General features: G+C 41.6%; 1 protein-coding gene across 1 annotated transcript; it reads right to left on the bottom strand.

Moving 5' to 3' along the window:
- Positions 1-5826: 5826 nt before the first annotated feature.
- LOC146765917 (uncharacterized) lies at positions 5827-11412 on the bottom strand. The gene has a single exon (XM_085593546.1). The coding sequence runs from the start codon at positions 11110-11112 to the stop codon at positions 9367-9369; it is 1746 nt and encodes a 581-aa protein (XP_085449672.1). The 5' UTR covers positions 11113-11412; the 3' UTR covers positions 5827-9366.
- Between the last annotated feature and the right edge of the window lie 607 nt (positions 11413-12019).

Here is a 12019-nt window from a genome sequence, read left to right as displayed (position 1 = left end):
GTCCACATCTTTTGAACCATGCGTTCCACCAGCTTCTGAAGACAGTTAAACAGGCAGGGCAAAATCAGCAAGAGTAGTAAAACAACAATCAAGATTCCCACTGCATACATTATAAAAGTTCTTAGCCAAGGACCGATTCCTAAGCTTTTAAGCCATTCTTCTATCCCCAGACCATCTTCTTCTTTTAATTGATGAAGGCCCTGTTGTAGTTCTTTAATCTTAGCATGTATTGATACAGAATGATCAGAGAGATTCATGCAACACATTCCTTCAAATTCCTCACATCCATGTCCCTGGGCTAACAACAAAAAATCAATAGCTGCTCTGTTCTGCAGTACAGCATGATTTACACTTTGTACATCCATAGCAAGCATAGATAAAACCTCTGATGTTTTGTTAAGTTCATCTTTAGTCCAGCATCCCAATTGTTCAGCTAACACCATAGCCTTTTTGGCAGCTCCTCCTGGTAACAGGGTTGCCACTATTACCTGTTTTAAAGTACTCCAAAATTGAGGTTGTCCAACCTGATCACATTTTAAGTCATGCACATCACGCCTCTTCCTTGTCTTCCCTAGCCTGTCCCATTGCATTAGCAATGATATATTAGGATGGAACAGTGCTAGTTTTCCTAGGTAACAGGGTCCCCCTTGTGGTTTTACCGGAATTCCATTCCAAGCTCTATCTCCACAAATCAAAAACACACCCTTTGGCAACCTTAAGGGTTTGATTATCTTGGAACCATCACAGTTGGAATATAACTGTGATGCTACCCTACCTGAATCCAGTGAAGAGTCTAGAGAAGCCCATTTGTTTCTTGGGTTATTTACACTCTGCAAATTCAATGGAACAAAACTAAACCATCCTCCTGTTGAAACATTCCCTAAACTAGCATTAGCACTTCCAAAGAGATCTAATTCCTCTGGTGGAGATTGCAATGTTTCTTTAAGTGACAGTATCAACAAACATTGCCTATAGCCATCTCTTTGAGCTTCTGTATAACCAATATTCTTGTCTGGCCCTTTCACCTTTGCAAAATTCTTGCAAAGCATCTGATTCCTTATCAACCCACAAAATTCCTCTGGTCTCCAGACAGGAACACCTGTTAGGCAGGTACGAAATGGATTTGTCACTCCTCCCAAGCTAAGGCATAGTGAACTTTGATTAGTCATGTTAGCCAAGGTTACCCAAATATTTTCTCTGGGCTGATTAAATTCTATTAGTCCATGACAAAGATTAGTCAAAAGAACAAAATAGATTATCCACCTTATCGCTCTCATGATTTCTTCTGCTTGGATTTTAATTTTAATGTCTGCACATATTTAATAAGCTTATCTAATTCTATGTCTGGATTTCCTACTACTGGTTTTCCTAAATAAGATCTTATAGATACCTTCACTTGCTTTTGACACCTTGTTGATAAAACTTTTGAATTTGCTTGCTTAATTAATCTATCACAAGCGTGTTCTGCTTCCCACCTATAAAAAGCTAATATCTTTTGTTCTGGTGCTTCAAATAACTGTAAAGCTATAGCAACTCCTAAGCCTGTGTCTCGTATTAAATCTCTCTGCCAAGAATCTCCTCGTTTTTGAAAGTCACAATGTTTACACCAAAAATGTCGTTTTAAAAATACTTGATCTTCCCAGTATGTTTTTCCACAACCCCCACAAACAAAAGCAATCCAACTGTTACAATTAAAATTCCCACAACTAAGACACTCAGGATTCTTTGGTCCTGGAATATGAACAGTTTGTAAAGCCTCAATAGCTGTAACAATTGCTGTAAAAGTTAACTCTGAAGGCAAAAATTGATCAGTCACTGGGGAAAGTCCTCTTATCTCTTGAAGAATAGGTCCCACTGTGCGAATCAGCTTCTCTTCAATTCTCCTCTGGTCCTGATCCGTCAGGCGAGCTAAGAGACGACTCATCCAGAGCTGGTTTAGTCCACTTTGCTGGCACCCAGAGTGAACCTGTAGGGGTGGAAACACAAAGATATCCCCTTCCCCAATATAGAACATTTGCTGGGTTCTGCCAAATACCTGTTTTAGGGTCCCTATACCTGACCCATACTTCTTTGCCCTTTTTTCTCATTTCTTTTTGTCCATAATGTATCATTGCAGGTGGTGCCTCTGAATCCCCAAATACACACAAATGTTTAAGAACAAAGAGCACTTTCATTAATCTTTCCTGAACATCTCCAATCTCTCTATGTTTTTCCAGATATCTCTTCAAAGTTCCATTTGCCCTTTCTACAATTGCTTGTCCAGTGGGAGAATGTGCTATTCCTGTAATGTGCTTAATTCCCCATGATATTAAAAATCTATTCACCCTGCCACCAATGTATGCAGGACCATTGTCTGTCTTAATCTGCTTTGGCACTCCCATTACTGCAAAACAACTACACAAATGCCTTATAACATGTAATGCTTTTTCTCCAGCTTGAGCTGTTGCCCAGATGTATTTACTATATGTATCTATAGTAACATGAACATATTTCAAGCGACCAAAACTATTTACATGAGTAACATCCATCTGCCAGAGTTCATTAGATGAAAGACCTCGTGGGTTAACTCCCCATCCCATGCCATGACCCCCATTATGATGACTACAGGTAGGACAAGCTCTCACTATAGCAGTGGCATCTGCATGGGATATTCCAAACTCCCGTTGTAACCCTTTTGCGTTCTGATGAAACATAGAATGTGCCTCCCTAGCAAGCATTTGCCTTGATAAAGGAGAAGTTTGAGTAACTGTGACGAGCTTATCTGCCCGAGCATTACCCTCTCCTAAACCAATTTCCCATTTGTGACTTCTTATATGAATGATAGCATAAGGATGTTCTCGGATTTTTACTGCTTTTTGAAGTTGTATGAACAGTTCAAATAGTCTCTGATTTCGTACTTCCTTGATAGCAGCATCCTCTATTCTTTCCACTACACCAACTACATACAAGGAATCTGTAACAATATTCAAAGGCCCCTTCAGGACTGTTAGAGCCCATACCACAGCTGCTAACTCCAAGGTCTGAAGGGTATCTGAATCATTTGCAGTAAGAATTTCATGATTCCAGACTCCCTGCTCCTGCCACGTAATTGCTGCTGTTCTTGACCTCTTCCCTGCATCTGTGTATGCCGTTATTGCACCAGGAATCGGCTCCTTTTCTCGCTGTGGCCGAACCATCCAACTCAATTTTCCAATCCACTGTAATGGAGGATTTTTAATACTTTCAGTTATGACAGCACCTCCTATTCCTAGCAGAGCTTCTTGCAATTCTTCACTATTGACCAAATACCATTGTAAAGAGTCCTTTTTCATAGGAATCTGTATTAGTTCAGGCTCTCGCCCATCAACCTGCAAAATTCTCTCACGACCCCGTTTTATCAAAGCTGCTAACAGTTCAATTTTTTGAATTAAAGTTTTTGTTTGCTGAAGTGGAGGGGATAGCCATTCCAACACCCTTATCTCCCCCGTTTTTATTTCTAGCTGTGTTAAAGCTCCCAGCAAATGTTTTTCACCACACCATATAGTGAGATTAAGCGGGATTCCCAGTATTCGCCGATGTACACGACCCTGAACCACACAGTCTGTAATTTGCTGAAGAGTTCTTTTCTGCTGAGGATTAAGGGTCACTGGTGCTGTTGGGTCCGTGCCCTTCAATAAGGGTCTAAGAGAATCCAACAGTTCATTTGGAAGGCCCACTATAGGTTTAAGCCATTGTAAACCACCTAGTAATTTCTGAGCATCATTTAAAGTAACAATCTGTGTTTTCAGTTCTAATTTCTGAGGTGTTACCAAACTTTGAGACAATGTCCATCCCAAGTATTTCCAAGGAGAAGTTAACTGTATTTTCTCTGGGGCCACAACAAGCTTAAAAAGTCCCAGCAAGTTTTGTACATGCTTAACCTGTTGACTTGTAAATGACTTAGGCTGAGCAATCAAAATATCATCCATATAGTGATAAATGATAGCTTGTGGCCACTGTTGCCTCAATGGTTGTAATGCAGAATCTACGTAAAGTTGACACAAAGTAGGGCTGTTACGCATACCCTGAGGCAAAACCGTCCATTCAAATCTTTGATCTGGACCTTCTCTGTTCAGAGCTGGCAAGGTAAATGCAAAACGCTTTGTATCCCTGTCATGCAAAGCTATTGTGAAAAAGCAATCTTTGAGATCTATTATCAATAGAGGCCATCCTTCAGGTAACATTGCTGGATTAGGCAGACCTGGCTGTAGTGCACCCATTGGCTCCATCTGTTTATTAACCTCCCGCAAGTCATGTAGCAAGCGATATTTTCCTGACTTTTTCTTTATCACAAAGATAGGGGTATTCCAAGGACTTGTAGATAATTTCAGATGCCCTTGTTGATATTGTTCAGTGACTAAGGCATGAGCATGTTGCAGACTTTCCCTTTTTAAAGGCCATTGCTTTACCCATATAGGCTCATCACTTTTCCAAATTATGGGAATCGGGAAAGTCCAAGCAATGGCTATTATCCCAAAGGGTGCTCATTTGTCAGGACAACCCCTAACTGTGTCAAAATGTCTCGCCCAATTAGGCATTGCACCGTAGGTGGTAACTGAACAACAGAAAATATTGCCTTTGTGATTTTACCATCTATTGAGACAGTAAGAGATGGCGAGCGACTTGCAAGAGTTAAACCTCCAACTCCTGTTACTGCTGTAGCAGCTGGCTGTAAAGGCCAATGTGCAGGCCAACACTGTGGTGCAATAATACTTGAATCAGCACCCGTGTCCAGCAAACCTGTAAGCATACATTTTTGTCCCTTATATTCCAACAAAACCTCTTTTCTTGGTCTGTGAAGAGAGCCTGACAGAGGAATGGTTGAACGACAAGGGACATGATACTGTAAAATTAATCCAAATGGGGAGGGCTACGTGACTGCTGCAAAGTTCGCATGGCCCTGAAGAATAGATGATGTGCAGAAAGCAGGATATTGAAACTGCTTGGTATGTAGAAGTAGATAGAGAAGAACAAAGGGGGTACTAAGCTGTTCTAACTTCAAGGCCAGCCGGACAGGCATGTATCGATCATAAAGATACTTTTAAGATAATAGTACAAGTCACATAGCAACCAATCATGAGCTTGGCTTTTGCAATATGTATGAGCTAATTAACGAACATATATAAACTGTGAAATCTGTTACAATAAACTGAGACTTGATGATCATGATATCATGAGTCTTGTCTCCCGCGGCATTCCCTCTAACAACTGGCGCCCGAAAGCAGGGATCTTATCCGAGCCTAAGGCGAGAGAGGTGCTGCGTTGGGGTTCGGGTCCTGCAGCTGGAAGGACGGCGAAAATAAAGAGAAGAGGCGAAACGCTCTGCTCCGCGCCCTGAGTGACCGTAGAAGCGGGCTCAGCCGATACGTGCTGCCGAAGCCTGAAGGAGCCAGCAACAGTACCGACGTAATCATGGAAAGGCAAGCAGCATATGATTTATTTAGTGCTTCTCTTATAAAAAGGCAGATTAGGGGGATTGACTTAGATAAGGATCTCCCTTCGCTATTGCATCATGCTGAGTCTTACGGCTTTTTCGTTAACCCCCATAGTGTTGATAAACTTTCAGAATGGAGAAGATATAGGGATAAGTTGTGGGAATTAGTGTTAGATGAGGATAAACCGGGCAAGAAAATGAGTAAACTTTGGAGAGTGGTTGATAACGAATTGTTAATGTGTCAGGCAGAAAAGAGGGCGGTGGAAGTGATACGGACAGCTCTGGAGAAAAATAAGGAATGTAAACCCTCGCTTCTCTCCAGTGAACCAAACCCTCCGGTTCTCACAAATTTTCGCATTCCCATCTCTGCTTCTGAAATGCCTGTACCTCCCATAGACACTAGTAGCATTGAGGTGCTGGAAATTGAGATCCAAATTGCTTTATGCAACGGGACTGGGATCCCAAATTCACTTTTTGTGAACGGGAATCAGGTAGAACGGAGCAGGCACGGGGCCAGACAGAGCGGGGCCGGCCAGCACCGAGGCGGAGGTGAGCCCGGGGCGGAGCGGACATCAGCCGAGAGACGGAAGGCTCCTTGCTGCCGAGCAGCAGCGCAAGGGGGGAGAGGGGCGTTCCTGGGGCTCAGCTGCGCTGGAGTCGGAGCAGGCGGGGCGCGGCCGTGGCGGGGGTGTCTCTTCTCCCATCCACAAGGTGACACAACAAGGACGGGAGCGAGGCGGCGCCGCCCCTCATCTCCCCGCAGCGCCCAGCAATGGCGGCGGAGATGGCGGCACAGTCCTGGTTGCCATGGCAGCGACAACGCCGAGAGCAGCAGCGCCACCGGTGGCGGGATCGCAACACTACAGCAAAAATTTCAACAGCATCTTCCCAATTTCTTACAAGAGTCAGAGACGTAATGAAAAAGTACAGCAGGACCGAGTGTTTTCCAAGATACCAAGAAGGATGAACATTATGTGAATCAATGTTATTTCAAATATGATATAGATAAAAATCACTGTATAAAGATAGAAATTTTAGTAATGATTTAATTACCAAAAATGTCTCTGAAAACAAAGAGTTGAGAAAATGTCATCTGATGGAATTTTAGTATTGAGTTTGTAATCTCCGTCTTTGGGTTTTTATAGATAATAATATAAGTAATAATGATTTTTAAGTTTTATAGATAATACGATAAATAGTGATTGTTAAGTTTTTGTAAGTAATGATAAGTAGTGATTGTTACTAAAGTTATATGAGTGCTTTAAAAGGATTGTCTTAAACTATTTTAAACATTTCTTGTTAATAGTTTGATCATAAAATGTGAGTTGTCTGATTTTTGTGATAAGAATTATTATTAAGGTATTAAGGTGTTGTTATAGTATTTACAGTCAGTTTTCATATGTTTTATTGTCTCTTTAGGTGATTGATTACAAGATGTTTTTTCAGGATCCTGTGTTTTTGATTTTTTAACTACTCATGTGTTTTCTTTATCCAATCTTTTATGCAGCTGCAATTCATCTTCCTTTAAAAATTCATTGTCCAAATTTTAGTTCAAGATTTCAGACTTCAAATTTTCAGATTTCTGAAGAAAGGGTTTGTTGTATTTAGAGAATTTTTGTCTTGAAAGAGATTTTAGACAGGTTCAATTATTTGATAGTTTGATAAAGTTTTAATAATAAGGTTTTTTACTTATAACTGTTATTTCTAGGACTTTTGTTTTATAATGTGTTAAAACATATCCTCCAATTAGAGTTTGAGCTCTGGCCAAGCTCTGGCTCTACGTGGATGGTGTGATTGACCCAGGTGTTTTCTGCATCAAAAAGTATTCAAGTCCTTTTGGCTTGACAATTTGACCATATAGGGCAGCTGAGCCTCAAAAGGAGTTTTGGAGAAACATGATCCGGACATGTTTTATCCAGATCTCTGTTGTTTTAAGGTTTATCAGCTGCTGCAGACTCTGGGATGACAATTTGATAGTGTAGCACTTGGTAACTGTGATTTTATATGTAATATTAATTGTGTATTATCTGATTGATTTTTATTTGTTGTTAGTTTCTTTACTATATGCATTGTTTTGTTCTTGATGTTTTTTCATGTTTATTATCAAGATGTTGATATTTCCATTCCTTCATGCAAATTTTAGGAAACAGAATTGAGAGAGGACCCTCCAGTCCCTGTGGGGAGTGTTGAGTTTGTTTGTGTTTTAGCAGGTGCAGAATCTGGATAGATTTCATTGAAGAATGTTAAACTTATCAATTTCAAGAGAACACTAATCTCTCCACAAGTAAATCAGAGGATGCGCAGCAAAAGTGGATTGTGCAAAGATTTGTGTTTCACCCACAGAAGATTGTAGACTTTGGGTTTTTTCATAAGTGTGTTTTTAATTATGTTATAGACTTTTTTTACTAAGTTTTGATGAGTTTTAGTAATGCCTGTGATTTTTCTGTTCATTTTACCATTGCTTTTCAATGGCAAAAGAAAAAGAGGGACAATCAATTAGATAATCAAAAGCATAACATTAAGTTTATCATAAATATAGTTTGTATTTAGAATTAAGTTTGTTCCTTTCATGTTAAACAGAACAATCAAAACCATGAGAAATATGAAGTGGGGTGCACTTCTGTAATACTAACCTCATTTTTCACCCCACGAGTTGCTTCAGTGCAAGCTCTCATACAATTGAAAATCCTAGCCTACTGGACAGAAAAATAAATTAATATTTCATCTAAAATGTTAAGTGAGCTTGCCACAAATATAGGTAGTATCTGTCATGCAGTTCTGCAAAACAGAGCAGCTGCCACTAATTTACTTCTTCTAGCCCAAGGTCATAGTTGTGAAGAATTTGAAGGAATGTGCTGTATGAACTTATCTGATCACGCTACATCTATCCATAAGCAAATACGAAAATTGACCGAGCTAACTCAACAGTTAAAGGTAGAGGATAGATTAGGTTTAAAAAGATAGCTAAAAGGATTGGGGATCGGACCATAGTTAAGAGACATTATCAAATACAGCATAATAGTTCTAAGCATAATTGTGATACTTTTGTTTGTTTTGCCCTGTGTGTTTACTTGCTTGCAAGGCTTGATGCAGCAGCTTTTGCAGAAAATGCTGAATGCACACCTTCTTGTACAAAAGGAAAACGGGGGAGATGAAGAGAGCCTGACAGAGGAATGGTTGAACGACAAGGGACATGTTACTGTAAAATTAATCCAAATGGGGAGGGCTACGTGACTGCTGCAAAGTTCGCATGGCCCTGAAGAATAGATGATGTGCAGAAAGCAGGATATTGAAACTGCTTGGTATGTAGAAGTAGATAGAGAAGAACAAAGGGGGTACTAAGCTGTTCTAACTGCAAGGCCAGCCGGACAGGCATGTATCGATCATAAAGATACTTTTAAGATAATAGTACAAGTCACATAGCAACCAATCATGAGCTTGGCTTTTGCAATATGTATGAGCTAATTAACGAACATATATAAACTGTGAAATCTGTTACAATAAACTGAGACTTGATGATCATGATATCATGAGTCTTGTCTCCCGCGGCATTTTCCCTCTAACAGGTCTGTCATTCAGATCCAAAGTTAATAGAGTCAAACCTCCTGTAGATCCAAATCCATCTCCTCCACGGCTTTTCCGTGAGGATACAGCCTTAGTAACTTGCTCCAGAGGAACCAATTGAGCAATCCTTTGTCCTTTATTAATCCGAATAGGAGGAAATGGAGTATGAACCATAATCATAATTTCACCAGTATAGTCTGCATCAATGACACCAGGCAGCACAAATAATCCAAGCATAGAGGCCGATGATCTTCCCAATAACAAAGCTCCCATCGTCCTGCCCTCGATTATAACAGGTCCATTTACTCCAGTGGGGATCTTCTGCGGCTGTGGTGTCATTAAAGTCACTTCTACTGCGGCTGCCAAGTCCATCCCGAGGCTCTCTCTTGTGGCTGGACGCAAGGTGTTGCTGTTGGAAAGGCTGGAGCAGCTATTTGTGTCGCAGCGCGGCTGCTCTTGTTCGCGCTGTTTCGGGCGTTTCCCGGTCTCCTCTTACAGGCAGCAATGTTATGAGTATCCGATTTGCATTTAGGACACCATATTCCAGCAGCAGAGCATTCTCGCCGAACGTGTCCTGTCCCTCCACATCGGAAACATCTCATACGACTGCCGTAAACATTTCCCTGGGTTGCTACTGATGCTTGGAGGGGTGCAAGAGCAGCTAACACTTGTGTCTGTGAAGCTTTTGCCTGCTCTTTTAATCCCTCCCCCAGCTCTTTAATAGCCTCAACTAAAAATGCCTGTTGCCCCGTTGGTATAGTAGCCATCCTTTCTAGTGCATCTTCTATAGTCCAATTAGCTCCTAATGTGTTTAGCACACTTCTTGTAGAAGCATTACAATTTTGCAAAGCACACTGCTTCAACAATGATCCACGCATAAACTCAGGCACTCCAGCTCTCTCTATTGCTGCCGCTGCCTTATCAATAAATGCTCCAAAAGTCTCATCCCTTCCTTGTTTAATTCCCATATACGCTGGCAAACCTCCCGGGTCTTTCACCTTATCTATAGCCCTTCGAGCTAGTCGCATTGCCTCTCGACACTTCTCAGGTCCTAGCATAGCTTGTGCCTCAGTGCGAAAATATGGTCCTAAGCCCATCAATTCATCCATAGTTACTCCATGAAGAGGATCTCCAGGCTGTCTTTGTATAGCTACAGCTTCATTAACTTCTGCCTGCCAATGTGCACCAAACAAAAGCCTCTGATGTGGCGAAAAAATAAGCTTAGCAAGACTTCTACAATCTCCTGGTAGCAATATATTAGTACTCCAAACATAATCCAATATCTGCCTAGCCGGTTCACTAGTAACTCCAAATTGACTCACTGTAGCTCGCAACTGTGACAACAACTTCCAATCTAACGGTGTAATCTGAGCTGTTAACCCTCCGCCTGCCTGCTGCTGAAAAATTACAGGACAAACCAGTTCTGTTGCTAGTTCCAAAGCCTGCCCATCTCCTTTGTCCAGCTCCTCTCTTGCCAAAGTCGCCCAAACTTCCCTCCGTTCCCTGGCCAGAGCCTCCGTTAGGTCAGACTCTGCCCTAGGGGTCGGTTTACTGGCAGACAAACTTTGACGAACTGTCGATTTCTGTTCTGAGGGGGCTGGAAGAGCCGTGGGCTCACAACGCAACTCTGTTTCCGTATCCTCAGGCACAGGTCGCAAGGGAGGTAACTCCACTGTAGATACAGCAGGTGGCATGGAAACACCAGGCAACCAATCCTCCCCGTTAAAACCTCTATTTTTCTCTATTGCTGAAGTTCTCTGCTTGGCAGCTTTCTTTTCTGTCTGATGTTGTAATAATTCATTGTGAACTACCTTCCACCACTTTCCCAACTTTTTAGCTGTCTTATCATCATCTAAAACTTCCTCCCATAGTTTATCCCCAAACTTACGCCACTCAGACAACTCATGTACTGTATGAGGGTTTACAAAGAACCCCTTAGAATACCCATATGTTAATAACCCTGGCAGATCTTTTTGCAAATCAATGCCTTTAATCTGCCTTCTCTGCAAGAATGCAGTAAATAAATCATATGCTGCTTGCCTCTCCATACCTATATTGTCAGCGCTGTTGCAGCCCTCCGAGGTCGTCGGCAGCATGTATCGGCCAGGCTTGCCTCTCAGTCACCTGGGGCACGGTGCACTCTATTTCAATTCAGCACTTTTGCCGTCCTGGCTGCATCAGGACCCAAACCCTTATTCGTCACTCCACCGTGGCGCCTATCACGTCGATCGGGTCACCATTTTGTGGAAAAAATGACGGGAGACAAGTCCATTCTATAATGTCAACAAGTCTCAGTTTATTTCAAGCACACATGTATAGTTATACCCGTTATAATGAAGCTCATGCATATTGCAAAATTTAAGCTCATCATTGGTGTATGAAAAACAGGTCAACCCCGCCTTTGGAGCTTTCTAAGCTTGCTTTGTTTTCCCTGACATTTATCTTTTTGCTGAATATTCTACTGTTGAGAACCAGCTTAGCCAAGGACATAAGATATTATTGCTACATCTGCTATTGCTGCACTGTGCAATTTTCAGCTACTGCTTCACTAACTGCACGTAGTCATGTCCTTTCTCACGAAGCCATTCTTCCACAAAAATCTCCATACAGAGGTGTCAGTGTGACATCATAGAGATGTCACTGTGATGTCAGAGGAGGTTGTGTGGCATCACAGAGATGTCTGTGTGACATCATAGACAGCTGTGTGACCTCACAAGGTCAATGAGACAAAACAGGGATTGTTGGAGGGTGCCGCGGGAGACAAGACTCATGCTCTCATGATCATCAAGTCTCAGTTTATTGTGACAGATTACACAGTTTATAGATGTTTGTTAATTAGGTCATACATATTGCAAAAGCCGAGCTCATGATTGGTTGCTATGTGACTTGTACCATTATCTTAAAAGTATCTTTGTGAATGATACTTGCCTGTCCAGCTGGCCTTGCAGCTAGAACAGCTTAGTACTTCTTTGTTCTTCTCTATCTACTTCTACATACCAAGCA

Source organism: Lonchura striata, chromosome 16 (assembly GCF_050655825.1).
Source record: "Lonchura striata isolate lonStrDom1 chromosome 16, ASM5065582v1, whole genome shotgun sequence".
In the NCBI taxonomy this organism is placed as follows: Eukaryota; Metazoa; Chordata; class Aves; order Passeriformes; family Estrildidae; genus Lonchura; species Lonchura striata.
The sequence above is the reverse complement of the archived record's forward strand: the minus strand, read 5'-3'. Positions and strand labels throughout refer to the sequence as shown.

What these genes read in the sequence shown, in the direction of transcription:
- LOC146765917 (XM_085593546.1), bottom strand. Translation starts at nt 11,112, where the DNA reads ATGCTGCCGACGACCTCGGAGGGCTGCAACAGCGCTGACAATATAGGT.